Raw genomic sequence first — 19,695 nt, 5'->3', positions numbered from 1 at the left:
TGGTGGGTTCTCGAATTTAAATATATTCATAGAAGCAGTGGTCATCAAGGATCCTAAAATGTGACACATTCGTGCTACTTGAGGAAGAATGGCATATGGTCAACAATTTTTCTTGAGTTTCCTACGTTTTCCTTAATTTGATTGATGACTATTACAATGTTTTGACCTTGCATTGTCTTTATGCCATCCTCCGCATTAACATTTTGTTCGGTGCTTTGCTGGGTTCGTATGAGGTAGGCCAGTGTTGTCGAGTTTGTTGGGACTGCGTTTATTGAATGCCGTCTATTTTGATCTTGATCCTTGTTCTCATTTTAACCATGTTAACATTTCCATGAAAGTTGGCAATCTTCGGGAAGTAATTGACTAAATATCCTTTAATTCTTACAATGCCTTATTTCGCATGATAATACTTCAATAATATAAGTACTAGTGAAAGAAACAAGGAAAGCATATTAAGATATTTAAAAAAACATTGCCGCTTTTTCGTTTTGTTAAAATTACATTTAAATTTTATATTAAGATAGTCACCTTGAGCTGTACAGAACTGTTCCATTTTTGTATATATGCATCATCCGGTTTGGAACGGTGACGTCATGAACGCTTGCTTTTTTCTCGTTAGAAAAATATGTATCTGGGACCTGAAATAAAAGTGTGTCTAAAATTGAATATTCGTTTTACATGCATGTTTCTAAATAAACTTGCTTAGTCCTTGTATATAAACCACCTGGAAAACCATATGACATAAAAGCGTGAGAATTTTAAATGTATTTCTATAAAAAAACATGATTCAAATCATGACAAAATTTGAATATTTGATGACTTATTTATATACCCTTTATGGTCTTTTGAACATTATGTCATGTATGCATAAAGCATGTTTAAGAAGGATAAATTTGAAAAAAAAACCTATGAACGACAAGTTTTTGATTTTGAAAGTTGATGAAACTGAATGTGTTTATTCAAAATAGGCCATAGCCGCTGAACCTACAATCACTGCATTGAAATTGTTATTCTACATTGAGACTTCTCATTTTATATCAATAATAAAAAAGTCAATATGCTATAAAACAGATGGTACTCCAGAAAATTCTAAGTTTAATTTTAGTTAAGATCAGAAATAAATTTAATAACGCCATACCCAGACTTTATCCATCATTTTATTATCCATTTCTAACCATTCCAAGTCAGTCATGTTGTCGTATTTAAGTCGATTATCTTCCCATTTTTGCCGCAAGAAAATGTCAAGGGAGAAATCCTGAAAATATTGCTGAATGTTTTGAACAGTTTATAGTAAAGGATGGAAACATAACAATACATTTGATGCAAAATTAAATTTCAAATCTTTTGGCAAGTTACCAATCTTTCGGAAAAGTTTGTGCTTTAAAGGACTAAGTTTTATAAAAGAACAAAAATCACATTTTAGAGTTACATATATCCACGTAAAGAGCTTTTAACAATTGAATTGTTCATTTGTATGTTTTGGGACCTGCTTATTATATATTTTCTACTGTTGGGGAGGGGGGTGGGGGAGAAAGTCGCGCCAACAGAGTATAGGTCATATAGCGACATATCGACTTTCCAGTTTAACTGGTAGAGGATGACCGCAGACAGATGCTATCTCGTGCATTATTTCAGGCACGAACGGAAACCTGAATAGAACCACCGACATTCCGTAAGCTAGCTGGAAAGCTTCCTCATGGAAGAATCCAATGTCCCTGTCTGATTCGAACTCACAGTGGTGATCGGCAAGTGGTTTGAAGTCAACGGCCTTAACAACTGATGCCCTGGAACTAAAACTATTAAACATACTTTATTGATATAATAAAACATACCATTGATGATTCGCTGACAGAGTAAATGTTTTGTATCAAAATCTTTACGGTCACATTGGTAGGGTTATCTGGAAAATACAAGGAAACATGAATAAAAATCTTGCTAAGGTTATCTGGTAAGAAATATAAGAAAACATGTTGTATAAAATATTACTAGTAACTGTCAAACTGGCAGGATTATCTGGAAAAAAATATTTAAACAAAAACAAACAGGTCAACATGTTCTGAATCAAGTTTTTACTATCATATTGGTAGGGTCATTTTACAAAATACAAAAATACAATATAAAAGGTTCTGCAGTCAAACTGGTATGGTTGTCTGAAAAGTAAAACAAGTAAACATGTTCTTAATCCAAATAATAACTGTAACATTGGAATGGTTATCTGGAAAAATATATCCCATAATTTACTGTTACTTTGGTAAGGTTGTGTGAAAAATATTAAGAAATATGTTATATCAAAATCTTTACATGGTAGGGTTATTTGAAGTATAAATAAAAAAAGAAAATGTTCGGTATCAAAATCTTTTCTCCCACATTGTTAGAGTTATGGGAAAAATACCAGGACACGTTATTTGAAAACAATAGTACAGCACTATTCCCTGTTGGGAATATCGTCTCTGCTCTGGAAATATCAAGATTTTTTGTGGGGGATTTTTTATCACTTCACGAACGAATTACGAATTTTCAGTCTTTGTTGATAAAGCCCCCAGGTATTGTTTTAGATAAAAGTTACTGTCGTTATTTTGTGTCCCTTTCATACAAACGTTGTTAATAGTTAATACATTATTTGGTTACTATTTATACATGTAACAGACAAGTCGGCAATATATGAATTAAAATATGGTGAAGCTTGGGGTAAGGCTTATTTGTATAAAATATTGCTTAAACATTGCTGAAACGTAAACAACCAATGTAACAATTAGGAAAATGGCCTCCGAAAGGTCCTTTTCGTGAACATAATACAAATTATCTGGGTTTTGATAAAATCGCAATACCACCTCTTCTTCTCATATTCATTAATTATCACTGTCTGAACATCGGTAATTTTTTGATGATTATGTTTTCATTATGTATTGTTTATTATCAATAACAATCTTTTTTATTTTCAAATTTCTCTTGTTGCAGTATATATATCTTTTAAATCAAGCAATAACACACGTGTATTGCCTGCCTATGTTCCTTGGTGTTTAGACACAAGGTTGCAAGATATATGTACAATGTAAAACAAATTTTAAAATCTTGTAAACTATACAAATAGGGAGCCAAATCCGGCAAATAAGCACTAATCACAACTACGAAAACAAGCAGATCATGCATTAGAATATTAATATAATTCTATACGTATGTAACCCTAGTGATAATTGACTCCATTCTATTATTGCGCTATCAAATAAAAAAAAAAGAAAAAAAAAAAAAGAAAAACGACCCCAACCCCAAACTCACCAAAAGAAATAAGAAGTCAAATGTGGACACTATTCTTAAGAATCATTACTTCTCTACCATTCTGCAGCTAAATCTGTAACAAATGTGACTCACATGTTGAAAAATCTATTTAATATTTTGTTGGTTGTAACATGTAACATTCTATCAAGAAATTCGAAGATGAACAGACTCCCTTACAATCACATACACACATTGATCTAATAGATATTCTATTATTCAGTATCTAGTTTCTAGTGTCTAGAATATTTCCAACTCAATGACATGCAAATGAAATACACGATTTTGTTTATCAAGATGCTTTGAATGTATTTTTAACGACGGTTTTTCGTTTATGGGAATATGATGACAGGTCAATTGTGGATGAATGGTAAACAAGTATTTGTGACACAGTCTTTTTATGCATGAATCTATTTCTCTTTTATTGGGTTTTTCGTCGAATCAACATGGTATACTAGTAGGTCAAACAGCAACTTTCTAGCTTTACTGGTGGAGTAAGACCTCATGTTTTGTTTTTGTTTGTTTGTTTCATGTTACGCCTTTTTCCAACAGTATTTCAGTCATATTGACGGGTAGTTTCCTAACCATCGTTCCTGGAGAGTTACACCAGTACTAGACTACCTTCTTCCGCGCCAAACTACCAAAGCATCTCCCGGGGAAACCCACGCCAGAGAGGTAACTGGATTAGAAGTCATCGACTCTAACCCCTCGACCACGGAGGACGTCAATACCTCAGGTGCACCTTCAGTCACAAACAGGTACCCTGAGTAGAACTGCCAACATTACGTAAGCTAGCTGGATCGCTTTCTGACACGAAATAGTCTGAAGACGCTTGAGCAGCTCAAATCTACGCACGTGAAAAGAATCAACTCAGACATGCATGCCCGTGTAATAAACTGATGTAAACTAATTTATTGATGTCTATGCCAAGAGGGAAACAAAAATGATTAAACAGCAGTTTAATTAAGAATTCAAAATTAAACAGGATCCTAGTTTGAAAAAAAAAAAAAAAAAAAAAAAAAACATAAAAAAAAACATAAAAAAAAGACAAAAAAAACCCCCCAAAAAACTTACTTTATATGTATTTTGTAAGCACTTTATTTTTGAAACTATTTAACACAATTTTCTTGTCATGAATTTATATCAGAGTCAAAAAACAATTTCTGTATCTTTATTCATTTATCAAAATTTGATAAATGAAATATACTTTATTTCTTTACCGTAAACGAGATTAACAAAATTTTCTTCTCATACAACAAAATAAACAAGTTGATTTGATAGAGAAAAGATGCAGAAATAAATGGTAATAAACTCTTGATTTTAATAGTTGATAAAAACCAAAGTTGACACTGAGACATGATAAATAGAATTAACTTTGACAAACAACCATTCCCTGAACAAGCAACACTTTGCCATTAAATGTTGCAAAATTATTGCTGTTCTAGAAGAAATTTTCATTCGCATAAAGTCAAGCATTCGCATTACTACATCATTTAATATAAACGATAATTTGCTGTATAGATGTTCGTTCTGCATGAGGTTTTTCAGATTCATTTACGGTAGCATTTACCGGTATTGTCCATGAATAGGTCTTATCAAACTGAGCCTGCAATTTTGTCAATTTTACCGCATTGGCAAAAATTGAAGAGTCAATGTAAAATTTTAAGATATCCTTAAGTAAGATTGATTCATTTAAAGAGAATATATTTTAACTGCTATTTTAGCGTTTTTTTTCAATTTTAATCTTTTTCTATTTTTTACATGGGTTTTCCCTTTTTAAAAATTTCCCAAAAATTTAAAAATACATGAGAGGTACACCCCAAACCCTCCGTTTTTGGTGTATTTTTAAATGTTTTCCAAAAAACATTTAATATAAACCCAGAACGGAACCCCCTACTAGCAAAAAAAAATTTTTGGGGTTTGTACTGTTATATTCGATAATTGTATATATTTATATGTATATATTCGGGAAATAAATATGTTTAAACTTACATATCAGTTTTGGTTTTGCCTTTAATATCTTAACAAATATTGTACTTTATTGCAGGACCTTACAGCAAGGCGATAGTAAAAGCCAATCCTGTTAGTTTTCGTTATCATTTTATTAGTTTCCAACCTATCTTCAAAAATTAATTAACAAGAAGTCCTGGTGGCATTGTAAAATCTTGTTATACACTCCCTCGTTTTGGGAAGTAAATGAATCTTTAATAAAACCTAATTGCTAAATTATGTTAGCCAATTACATTAGATTTTGACCTTGAAATAGATCACTTTTATAGATTTTCGGGAAAAAATATAACTTAAGGCAAATATGTGCTTCAATACCTAAGGAAAAAAGAAGACAAAAAATTGAATAAATAAATAAATAAAAAAAGTAAATAAAAAATACAAAAATCACACAAAAAACAACAATAACAACAACTTCAACAACAAAACAACAACAACAATAAAAAACAAAACAAAACACAACAACAACAACAACAAAAAGTAATGTGTCAAATATTAAACAGCGCAAATAAATTCTTCATAAAGCTTTTAATTTGCAAGCATTATACAGCCTTATTACATTGGTTAAGCCCGTTCCTAAATCAAGAGACTACTATCAAACCTTTTTGCAATGCCCAGATTGTATGTAACACATATAAAACAGAAACATGCAACAGCTCATACACGTAGATCAAATATAGGACCATTGCAAAATACATAAAATATTCAGGAGACGATGTCTAACGTTGTAATGTAATCACTACGTAATTCAAATCGATGCTTGCAGTATATCATTCATTGTGTATTGCTTTCAGATAATGCAAGATAATAAAGGAAATACATCTGTACAAACATAAAATACTGTAATTATAATACAAATACAATTTTAATAATGAATTATTTCTATCAAATTGAATATGATGTTTTAAAACTCAAGTACTAATTTTCAAATGATACGTTACGAAATATATGACAATCTGATATCAAATACTGAAAGGTCTTGAAACCAGCGTAGCATAAAAAATGTTTAAGTTCTGATACGTCAGCAAGCAGCTTTTAACGGACACATTTCAAAACATTTTTTTGGTATATCAACTTGTTTCTAAATTGATTGGGTAATAATGTCAGTCAAATAAAAAAAATAAGACCCTCCTTTTGAAAAATATACAGACGGATGCAATGCTTTTCCAAGACATTACACTTCATACAAGTAGTAAGGAATCTAATGTATACTTATATATTTATAAAAAATCCAATAATACAGATCGACAATGTGCATTGCTAAATCAACCATTTATAATAACGCCATCTTTATTTGTTTTGGAGAATGTTAGAATTTTAAGAGTTAATTAAGTTTTTAACGGCTTTAAAAAGTACTAATTTTGATCACTTAAAATATGAAATATGTAAACAACACTTGATATTAAAATTTTACAATCAGGAAAAGAATACCCTTTTAACCATTGTAAGTAAAACTCAATTCCCCTTTTGGGTGGGTATCTCTGTAAATTTAAATTTTAAAAGCCAAACCCTTTAGTTTTTTAAAAAACATGGGTTTAATGGTGACACCCCAAACGTTTAAAATTTTCAAAGCCCATGATTCAATTTAAATTGGGGATCCCTAAGCGCAAATATTTCCCTTTTATTTAATTTTCCCAAAAAGACTTTAAAGTGAAAATTTTAAAAAAAAACAAAAACATTTTTAAAAAATTTTCCATTTTGAAATAAAAAATATTAAATTTTTGTAAATTAAGAGAATGAAAAAAATCCCGTAATTTTGGGGATTCTTTGTTTATAAAAGAACCCAAAAATTCCCCCTTTTTGGAATTTGATTTTCAAAACCGGTATTTAGGGAAAAAAAAATTTAAAACGTTTCTTGCCAAATAGTAGTAGATGATTTAAATCATATAACTTTACACTTTATATAAATATGCTTATACAAATATGTTTACATTTTTCTTCCTTTATGACAAGATATTTCACATTTGATGCTTTATTTGATAAGCATATTAAATGCTTAGCACCTATATAAAAACATAATAAAATACACGCGAGCACATTTTCAATGAGGAAAAGGTCAGGTCTGAGGCAAGCACGAAAACACGTCAGTTCTGAGGCATAATAAGCCACTAAAATACAGGTGCCTACACGTAAAACACATGTGCTAACACCAATAACAAAAAGGTACAACCAGTGAAAATGGTGCCATCAAAACCATGGAAAGAAAAGAAATCTTGTCATGCAAGTAAATGTTATATAACCAGTAAGATTTTTTATTTATAAAAAATACAAAATGCCTTTTATCAGCATTTGTCTTGTTTTATAATGTCTTGGGGGAACGTATATAATCTTACTAATGCATGTGTAATGATTTATGTTGAATAAAGTATATATGAAATGAAAAATCCTGTAATATCCTACATATCTTTTGCTAGTGTTTTTGTATTTATGATAAAAACAATATGCAACATATTTTGTATTGTCAGAAATAATTTGAAAATATAATTCTATATTTGGTGCCTTAATAATTAAAAAAACGATAAGCATATTCAAAATTCATCCAACAAAAAATATAATAAACGTATTTTTTTCTTTTTGTTGTCAATTGTCAGAAATGCTTAGAATAGAAATGCGTCTAATCTAACTTTATTTGTATCAGTAAGCTTTATAATTCATAGAATTACTCTTTCCACTGTTACAATTGTAGTCATGAAATAATTTGTGAAAAAGCAATAAGCGTATGTTACTTAACGTGTGACATTGAGCTATCATTAAACAATTCTCCTGCAAATGTGCGAAACTATTGTCAATGTTCTCGGAAAGCATTGATAAAAAACACAGTGTATCCCCATATTGCACAACAATAGTAATGTTTTGCCATAACATTGCTGATATTGCACACCACAAACTATTAATACTGACAGTAAGAATGTTAATTATGAATGTGAAGATGATGTTGTGTCATAATGAAATGTCAACGAAAGATGGTTTAGTAAAAGCTTTTGTAGTACTATATATTTTCTGTTAAATCTCTTGTACTCTAATGTTTACTTTTACAAAGAAAAGGATTATAAGAGTCTCATTGATGAACATGTACATAAATATGTAATACATATACACAATTTATTGTCATAAACTAGATAAACTAGGAAAAACAAACCTTTTAAAGGGAAATCCCTTCGAAGCAAAAAACTACAAAGTTTGATGAAAATTGCAGACTACATTTGGTTGAGTATGTTTTTGAGAGATAATGTAAAAGTGCATCATCTCGTAGGTTTAAACTGTATACATATACATAAATGGAGTAAAATATTTTGAACTCTTTAGGCCGCTCAAATTTGAAAACGTTATTGGTTCTGTTTGGTTAATCCTGTTCATGTTCGTCATTTTTTTCAAGCTCTCGCGCATGCCCAATTTGCCCCCAGAACCTGAACAGTCAAAACAACCCAGGAGGCAGTATTAAAATGTTATTCACTGTGAAATAAAAATATGTATTCTTTACTTAATTTAATATCATTAGTAATGTTCGGCTTGTTATTTGACATCACTACTTTCTAGTAATACTTGCCATTATGATATATAGCAGTTTATATTTTTCTTGCAAAAGCGGATTAGTTGAAAGGAAATGATGAGTAAAATAAATATCTTATAGTAAAAGGACATTAGGGTTAACGCAGCACTTTATTTCAGATTAAAATTAAGCCCTCTCAAAATGTTTGGAGTTATCATATACCTTTCCAAACATGTAAGTCACATAATACTAAAAAGCATATTATACTAATTTAAAAGGTTTTGATATCGTTCACTTACATGTTTTTAAGGATAAAAATTATCGTATATTATTTTTGTATTTCTATTTGACATTTGAAGGTGATATAGTAATATTCTTTATAAAAACTAATAGTGATTTCATGAATATCTTTTTGTGTTTGTTGTCGATGGTTGTAGACAGATTCTACATAAACGTTTTGTCTAATCTATAAAAGGGACAGGGTATGTCATTCGTTAATGTTATCCAATATCGTTAGGATAATTTACTGCTGATAGATCATGATGTGATTTATCGATAAGAATATAAATCAATACTTCTCTGCAAAGGAAATTATTGTTAATCCTATTGTAGGTTCTCAAACAATTTGATTAAACAATCCAGCAGAATTCAGCAGAGAAAACGAATAGATAAGACAAAGCTTTTCACTCAAAACTAGTTATTGTTTTATTAGCAAGAAAAAGTGACAAATTCAAAATAAAGTGAAGGCACTGACTATCAATTTCAATATGCATTAACATCATACCATAACGCAGCTCATATTGAGCGGTGAGCAAGTAAGAAGCATTCAAGTAGTAATTACCTTTCACATCAATGTTTGACTCTTACCAGTTCGCATTGCATGAACATGTTTGAAATATTTTAACTGCTTTTAAATACATACAAAGAAGCAAGCATATAATATATATGTTTATGGGAGTCAAGGGCATCATACCTTTAGCGATACAAGAAATCTTATGTGCATACCATTTCAAATGCAAATGTTCCTCATAACATTGACGTTCTGTTATTACCAACAATTCCCAATTCAACTTGAATTGAAAGCGTTAAATTTCAGGGGAAAACTTGAAAAGAATAATAATATGACTTTAGTGAACAATGTAAGCACGGGTTAGGGTAATCAACATCAACTTCAAAGAAAAGCTTTTACTCTTATTCGACTCTTAATGAAAACTTTACGTTGATCATGTTATAAAATCAACATTTTAAAATCCGTTTGCATGTTCTTGACAAAAACCTTTTGGGGTAGGGAATAAAATGGTGAAAATCTTAGAATAAAACTACGAAATATACAATGTGCATATACGATTTGTACACATAAGTGTACCAGTTGTTCCATCGCGTTTATTTCTAGGTTGTGAGCAAGGCAGTGTGAGAAAATTAAAAAAAATATCTTATACAATTAAAAAGTAATTAAATACTTGACTTGGTAGACTTAGTAGAGGCAAATATACTTTAATACATACAGTTTGTGATCACGACCAAATTAAAGACCTATAGAAATATACATTTTCTCAAAGACAAACATTACGTCATTAAGCATCAAAACATCAATATGCTTATGATCTCATATTTGGACACGATTTAGCATTGAAATGACGGTGTCTAAATATAAATCCTGAAGGATATAGAGCTCGTATCTACATATGTCCCTAATGAAAAGTGACGGTCTACAAGTAATAAAGATCAATCAATACTTTATCTCCCAATATAGTCCCAGATCGTTTCTTAATGTAACAGAAAATGTCGCAAGAGAAATGTAATTCAATAAAATACCATATCGTCACAACAAAGCATGCCTGTGTAGTATTACGAATAAATATTTGTGAGATTTAAACTAAAAGCAACAATAAATGTCACGGTGTTGTTGGTCTTTAGTTGCTGTTTGATAGATGAAATAACTTAGCTAAAGCGCTAAGTTCATAAGATTACACGATGTTAAAATTTATCAGAATGTATGATTACTAACATATTTTGTTATATAATGATAATTTTCCTCGCCAGAGCGTTCCTGTTTCAGTGAAATGAGTTTTTTTATATACATATGTACATATGTAATATTTCATCTGCTTGAAGTAAAATTGAACCTTTTAGATTTTTTTGACTAAGTTCTAAAATAATGCTTTTTCCGTATCTTCTTAAGCGATGGCTGTGAAAGGTACTTTTAAGTCACACTTTGTTATGTGTTAAATCAGGTATACATAGTCATAGTTGCTTGATGAACAAGACAGCACACTAATTACTTTGGCACCCTTGCCGACATTTATTAAGATATATGTTTGTCCTCAAAAACTTCAGACGTATTTGATAAAACATGCAAGCACTGTTTCAAAAGAAATGTTTAACTGTGTTAATTATATGACATCAAAAATTGTTAATCACAACGGCAACGGTTTCCTTAAGCAAACTTCAAATGGTTCTTATTCACACAAGATACTTCATTTACTTACATTGAATATGCCAATTAATTTACATACTCGTTATATATATTATACATGTATTTTTAAAAACAATGTACATTAGGAACTGATATATTGATAACTGTTCAGTTTAAATGAATTTTTCTAGGGCTTCTTTGATACATTTCAATCATCAACTTCTACATGCACGTAAACCAATATTTTCTCCCTCTTTGACATAGAAGTATGTGCCATAAGATTATGGCACAAAGGTTTCAGCTTTTAGAAAATGAAACTATTATACTTGATATGTCAGGCTGACAAAGGTTATTATGATCTTATATACGAGTAGATGTATAATGTAATCTTAAACAAGATATGTTTGTAAAACATGTATGCCCCCTATCGGCAGCCAATTAGTCATGTGATCAGGTTATTATGCATGACTTCTGACCCAATGAACAAACAATTAATAAGGGTTATCTAGTAATTACTGGTCATGACTAGTCACAAGGTAAAATTATTGTGACCCCATAGGTTGTGTGCAGCAATTTAAGTTATTACAAATCTTACCAAATAATATATGCATAAATTTTATGAATCATGTAGGCCTCATTAATGACAGCCAAGTTGTTATATTACATAAGACCTTCAAATGTGTATACCAAAAGCATTTTTAGTTAAATATAAAAATATCAACCAAGGCAACTTGAGTTGTTAAGTTATTGGTCAGAAACCGTCATTAAGTACAAGGTCAATGTGACCTTGACCTTGGACCCCTTGACCCCAAAATCAATAGGGGTCATCTGCTGGCAATGACCAATCATCATACCAAGTTTGAAGTTTCTAGGCCTAAGCGTTCTTTAGTTATTAATCGGAAACCGTTTTTACCTACAAGGTCAATGTGACCTTTGACCCCTTGACCCAAAATCAATAGGGGTCATCTGCTGGTCATAACCAATCACCATTCCAAGTTTGAAGTGCCTAGGCCTAAGTGTTCTTTAGTTATTGATCAGAAACCGTTTTTACTTACAAGGTCAATGTGACCTTGACCTTTGACCCCTTGACCCAAAACTCAATAGGGGTCATCTGCTGGTCACGACCAATCATCATACAAAGTTTGAAGTTCCTAGGCCTAAGCGTTTTTAGTTAATTGATGGAAACCATTTTTACCTACAAGGTCAATGTGACCTTGACCTTTGACCCCTTGACCCCAAAATCAATAGGGGTCATCTGCTGGTCATGACCAATCACCATACCAAGTTTGAAGTTCCTAGGCCTAGGGGTTCTTAAGTTATTGATCGGAAACCGTTTTAACCTACAAGGTCAATGTGACCTTGACCTTTGACCCATTAACCCCAAAATCAATAGGGGTCATCTGCTGGTCATGACCAATCACCATACCAAGTTTGAAGTTCCTAGGCCTAAGGGTTCTTTAGTTATTGATCGGAAACCGTTTTTACCTAAGAGGTCAATGTGACCTTGACCTTTGACCCCAAAATCAATAGAGGACATGTACTGATTATGACCAATCACCATATCAAGTTTGAAGTCCCTAGGCCTAGGGGTTCTTAAGTAATTGATCGGAAACCGTTTTTACTTACAAGGTCAATGTGACCTTGACCTTTGACCCATTTACCCCAAAATCAATAGGGGTCATTGGCTGGTCATAACCAATCACCATACCAAGTTTGAAGTTCCTAGGCCTAAGGGTTCTTTAGTTATCACTCGGAAACCATTTGGTCTACGGACCGACGGACCAACGGACCGACGGACCGACAAGTGCAAAGCAATATACCCCCTCTTCTTCGAAGTCGGGGCATAATAATGAAAAAATATAACCATGCGAATGTACTTGGCATCCAAATATGTATATTACCATAATATCATTTATAAGAAAAAGGACACGTACGTATTTCTTTCACACGTTTCTTATTTTTTTCGCATTGGGGCAGTTTAAGATAAAATATGTAATAGATATGTCCTAAAGTAATATTGTTCTGAATCCTAGACACGTTTCTTCATAACTGGTGGCCTGAATAAGGTTATTAGGAAATTCGATACATTATAGACTAAAGTTTGTTAGTGTGGATTTACGCCGCAATAACACAATATAGGCTATATGGCGCCGGAACGGCAAATATGATTTTGGCTAACCTAGGGTGATACAAAATTTCAAAGCCAGGGGTCAAAACCTCATTACCTGCTGGAGCTAAGAGATGCATAGACATTTTTTTAACCAAATAAATTAGTCCCCTCTTACGATCAGTTAGGGATAAGCGATGGTTAAAATTCTTATGGCTCAACCAATTAAAGCAACCCCTTTGTCACAAGGGGTATAAACTAAAGATTTATCTTGTAATCGTTTATAAATGAGATAATAAACTGATTGTCAATGAAAAACTAAATTTTAAATATTTATAGTAATGCAGAATGTAGACTTTTATATTAAATATTTGCTTTTAATTTTGTTAAGTTTTACGACACACCAACACAGTTTAGGTGGTCATATGGCGCCGAAAAAATCATTTTGACTCGTCAAAGAAGTGTTACAAATCTCAACACAGACTCGCTATATAATACTTTTTTTGGAATCATTAAATTCAAATCTAGATAAAATAACAATTTATGATAGATCCTTTGTGTGTTGCATGCATTCATTTGTATTTATGACAAAACAATATAAATAAATACATACGTTTATCAGGATTGAAAAAATAATTTTTGTCATGAGTTTTATACATGCATATAGATACATGAAAAGAAATGCTCAACTTGAACACATTTTCTATTTTTTGTCATATGTCAAATAGGTTGATATGTTTCTTTTACTTTAAAATTTTTTTTTTCAATTATTGTCAGCCTAAGTTTACACTAAAACACCTTTTGTCATCAAACAGGTTTTGTCCCTCTCCTTTCGCCGCCCTTGTGTCCACTCCCGGTTTAGGTTTGGTGCCTTCTAGATGCCCTGCTATGTTGGCTTGGTTGTGCCCTGTGAACGTTTTCTTGTTGATATTTATTATTGTCTTTTGAAGAGAAAACAAATACGTGTATTGTTATCAATTGTAGGACCGACTTAAGCAGAATTTATCATTTAAAAATACAGGATATCCAACACTGGTTCTGTATATAGTCGTTTGTTTCACGAGTTTTACGTATATTTTGTAAATGGATAGGGTCCAATATATTTAATTTACTTCTTGTATGATGTGATCTATCAATATCAGAATATAAATCTATTTTGTCTGCAAAGTAAATTATGATAAAACATATCTTCGGCTCTCAAACAATTTGATTTAACAATCTAGCTGCAGAATTCAGCAGGGAATGGATTTGATAAGATAATGCATTTCGGCAAAGAGTAATAAGAAGTTAGTTTATTTTTAAAGCAGCACGTCCCTGCGTCAGACATATGTAAAGGTTTACAAATTGCTATGCTTAGACACTTACTATTTATGGAAATTAAATTTGGACGACACTTATGGAGTCCCTATCTATATTCAGCCAACTCAACCCTTATATTTGCGCAATGGGTCAAAGATCCACATTAATCCTTTTATGAGTTTGACCACTTTCCATTACTAAGATATTGTAGGATTATATTAAATATAGATTAAAAAAAACAACCCCAGACTCCGTAAAATTAAAGTGTTTGTTTATTTAAATTTGTAATCAGGAAAAAAGATGGAACTGTGAAAGGGGATGAGAGGTTATGAAGCCTGCGTATAACAAAAGAGAAATGTAAAAATCAGTCACCGTATCCTTAGGGTGATTGAACCACCCATCCAGGAAAAAGATAAAAAAAATGAACTTAATCATAAACATGGACACACAATAATTCTGAAAAATCCTCATGGATTGAAAATATTTCTTTGATTATATTTACGGGACGACTTTTTATAGCCCCACATGGCACAAATAGCGCTGATGCAATATGACCAACAATGGCGCTGATGTGACAATAAAATAAAGAAAATACCTAAAACAAACATCAAAACGTTATCAGTTAACGAATGCCTTCTTATTTGGACACAATTTAGCATCCAAATGACGGTGCCAAATATATAAATCCCCCAAGGGATATTAGTGTTATAGCTAGTATCTACATATATTCGTAATGAAAAGTGACGGTCTACGAGTTATAAAGAACAATCAATACCTTATTCCCCAATAAAGTCCTAGATCGTTTACTAATGTAATATAAAATGTCGCAAGAGAATTGTTATTCACTAAACATAACCCTATCGTTCCAACAAACCATACGAATCATTACTACATTGTACTTTATATAGCTATGATTTTGCTTATCACTTATCCAACAGATGGTAACAGTATTGTTTGTATTAACTTTTTGTATAGACCAGGCTAAAGTAAAAAATTATATTTAGAAGAAACGTTTGGGTCAGAAATAATGCTATTGTCTATATGATATATGGTCACTGATGACAATATATATTTAATTACACTTTGTAATAGTAATAACAGCTAACGATATTTTCTTAATTATTGCTCTTTGACAAGATCCATAGTATTTAAGTTGTAAAAGATGTGTTAAGGAACGTGAGTAGGTACAAGCAGGCGTAGTAGATGATGCGCTTACATTGACAGACCAAATAAAACCGTGGTGTTGTTTTCATTTCCTGGACGAACCTCCAATTTCTAGAATGTTCCTTTTATATAGGGTGGTTTTATGTCAACAGACGGCACTGTTCTTGTCAGTCACATAACTCATTTTTCCTCATGCCATGTTTTAACTGTTGAAAATATATACCCGTAGTTCATCTCAGCGTTATATATGTTTTTGGTCATTTTGGAACATGGATTTAAGTACTTAATGTTGAAAATGTATGCATAAGACGCATAAGTATTTCCATATTGTCTAATTCAATATTGTGTATGGAAGTCAAATACTAATTTGTTTACATTTTGCTACCTTTACGACACACCGCTGCAAGTTCAGTGCTCCTTTTTCAGTTATTAAACACCTAACATGCTCTAATTTCATTGTTAAAACATTATCATGTTTAAACACATGTTTGACATTTCTAAAGGATTGAAAAATATGTTTTTCTGAGGCATAATGTCTCTTCAACTTTAAAAACATTTACACATATTTTTGTTTAGTTTAAACATATTTATTTAAGCTCAATTGCGAAACAAGTTCTTGCAACTTATATTAATCACTTTCGAGTCCGCTTCCTGGAACCAACCACTACTGAAACATATGAAGAAACATGGTCATGACTCTGAGATGCAGACACCTTAACCACTAGGCCACCGCTCCCCTAAATCAGTTTAAGTTAACCAAGAGAATCAAGAGAATGATACAGTAATAGATACTTCAAATGGTTCTTTAAGAAACGATAAAAACTAATTAACTTGAATAAGCTAATTAATTAAGTTAGAAATATACACATTCCATACTTTTTGCAAATATATTCTACATCAGAAAATGCTACATCGATTATAGAGTGTTTGTCTAAACTACAGTATATAGAATCATAACTTCAAACTAAATTTTAAGATTTCTGATATGGGTATTATTTAAATGGTATTAAAATAATAATTATTTTTCAGATATTTTAACTATTAACTGCCAAATGAACATTTTGAATAAATATCATTCCTTAAATTTATCACAAAGGAGCCCGCGAAATGATACAATTTCACACAAAAGAAAAAATTGACATCTTAAAATTTAACTTAATCTTTGGCAAAAAGGAAAAAAATCAATTGACATTTAATGCAGCTTTGACAAAATGATAAAACCTTTTAAATTTAGTTAATTACCGTTTATCATTACAACATGTATAACAATTTACGTTCAATTCTGGCTTGAACATTAATATTTGTATGTACTAGACAAAATAAAATTAAGAAAGGAGCAAATACCTATCGCTTGACACGTTTCTTTCCCCATTCATATCACACAGATGTGTTTTAAGAAAATAATAAAATAGACATGTCCCAAAGGATAGCTCGTCACGTATCTTCATTTAAACATAATGGTAACTGATGTAGTGATTAACAAAATTAAGGAAATCGATACAGAACAGACACAAGATGTAATTTTATAATTGTTCCTTCCTTAGTCAATGCCCTAATGGTCAGTAAATGCTTAATTACAAATGTTGATAACGGATGAATAGTGTTAATATATACATATTCATATTTCGCATTAAACCCGTCTGACCAATACAAAAACGTGATGAAAACTGTTGTACCTTTTACGGATAATACAAATAGATGAGTGAAAAGAGTGGTAATTTTGAAGTGAACATGTCCACATGTAGCAGTGAATATGAGAGAAATTAATTAACTACAGCTTAGATATTAGAGAGGCCCTTTCTCTATAATAAGGAAACCTTTAACTGTAAAGGATCCTTATAAAAATTCAATCCTGTTGATTTTTGTTTGGCTGAAAACGAATTAATATCATTGGCTTACACACCATTTATGCTAAATAATTGATTAAACTCTAAACGGTTATATGAATATTGAAATATGAATACCACCAATTTTAAACAATTGTTATCTAATTTTACCTTCAAGAAAAACATTGTTTACGAAAACTAATACTTGCTACGCAGTTGCAATTGTACAACGTGCAGTAATTAATATATTATTTATTTATAGTTGCGTGGCACGGTTTTATACATAATTTATCACCGTCCTAATAAAATGTCTTGAGAAAGCACCAGAATTAGAAATATTAAGAAAAGAAATGAATAACTGAAGCTACTGAGTGCCACAGAAAACATTAGAGAAAGAAACCCGCTAAATATGGGTCTGAATTCGCCATCTTTCATATCTATATTACATAATTATTTTCAACAAATGTCATAAACATTTCACAGATAATTATTTAAAGTTTATTATATTTTGTAGGTACGATTTAATAATATCAGGTATTGTCAGCATTATTAAAAGATAAATTATTTACATCATTACATTTTTGGTCATCATATAAGGTTTGAAATAAAAAAAACACACAGCAATTTGTTGCATTACATAGGACCTTCACTTGTCATCAAACAATTCTCCTACAAATGTACGAAATGGTTTTCATAGCTCTCGAAAACTTTGTTCTAATATATTGTACACAACAGTGTTGTTTTTGCAACCAACATTGCCAATATTAGTACACACAATTATCAATACTGACATTACAAATGTGTAGATAGCTGACGCCTGATACTGCTATGTCACAATCAAGTCTCAATGTCAGTTGGGCAAAATGTTTTGTAGAATTAACCCTGTTTCAATCTCTTGCACACAACTGTGAATTGGTCCGTGTTTTCTCTAAGTCAATAGAAATGACTTGAATATCCTTAATGCAGACAGCAATAAAATACATGCACATTATTCATGGTCATTCACTTGATAATTTGAGAACCCTCAAGGTCGCAAGAGACGGCAAATTTGATAATGTTGCAGGCTGTAAGGACAACAACAAATTAAGAAAAAATGAATAACAAAAGACAGCATTATAATAACAAAAACAACAAAACAAACTCACATTAAAACAACAAGACGCACACGAACAAAATTGAGCTCTCAATGTACATGGATACAAAAGTTTATGCAGTTCTTTGTTCTTGAAATAATGTTAGGGCTGTCTTATAAAGACGTGGAGAATTGCTGTAAAACAAAAATATTACGCATTGTCCTCAAATAATTTGTACACGTGTAGTAAAAGCAGAAACACAACATAAGCATTTTTGTGTGTTTTTCTTGTTTATTTTATTTTTTGTTTGTTTGATATGATGGTGATACAAAGGTATATTTTTCATAATTTTTCGCTTTCTTTGTAAATTTAAGATTATGTTAATTTGTGTTTCCGTTTTAAGTATCAAGATAGTTTTCGTGATATTTTTCATGATATTAAGTTATAAAAAATTCTAGTTTTATAGATGTTTGTTTTTCGTTTTTGTGGATGGCTCAGGATATTTAACAATTGGTTTTGCATAAAGACATTTTTAACGTGAATAGTACATATAATCTATAAAAGGGAAAGGGTATATCACTTTTTTAATCCAATATCGTTAAGATAATTTACTGCTGGTATAGTGTAATATATCGATCAAAATATAAATCTATATTTGTCTGCAATGGAAATTATGCCATAAAGTATCTTCGACTCTCAAACAATTTGATTTAACATTCCAGCAGAATTCATCAGGGAATGGATTTGATAACATAATGCATTTTTGCAAAGAGAAATAAGAACTTCATATAAACGTTACCACATCTTTAGATTCGAACGAAACACTTAAAACCAAAAATGATCAGATATCAAAATACAGTGAATCAAGCTATTTTCAAACACGGACCATCCGCAAAAACATTTTTTTTTGTTCCTTAATTTTGATTTTAAATGTAAAGATATTACCTGAAAGCGTGCAGCTTTTCACAATTATTTCTTTCGCATGTCATCTGTAATGATAGATATGCAATATTGGTGTGCTCAAACTTTTTTAACGGAAA

The 19,695-nt window shown here is 31.2% G+C and overlaps 1 protein-coding gene across 1 annotated transcript in view; it reads right to left on the bottom strand.

The window, feature by feature from the left end:
• Window positions 1-19,695, bottom strand: part of LOC132732548 (glycine receptor subunit alpha-2-like) — a 39,807-nt gene that overhangs the window by 11,816 nt on the left and 8,296 nt on the right. Inside the window, exons 3-5 of the mRNA XM_060719028.1 lie at window positions 1,833-1,900; window positions 1,139-1,255; window positions 529-638 (exon numbers count right to left, since the gene is read on the bottom strand). Of these exons, the coding sequence (XP_060575011.1) occupies window positions 529-638; window positions 1,139-1,255; window positions 1,833-1,900 (295 nt within the window). The remainder of the gene's footprint in view (window positions 1-528; window positions 639-1,138; window positions 1,256-1,832; window positions 1,901-19,695) is intronic.

The sequence above is a fragment of the Ruditapes philippinarum genome, unplaced genomic scaffold (genome assembly GCF_026571515.1).
Source record: "Ruditapes philippinarum isolate M1 unplaced genomic scaffold, ASM2657151v2 ctg1211_1_1_1_1, whole genome shotgun sequence".
Lineage (NCBI taxonomy): Eukaryota > Metazoa > Mollusca > Bivalvia > Venerida > Veneridae > Ruditapes > Ruditapes philippinarum.
This window is presented reverse-complemented; position numbering and strand designations above follow the sequence as displayed.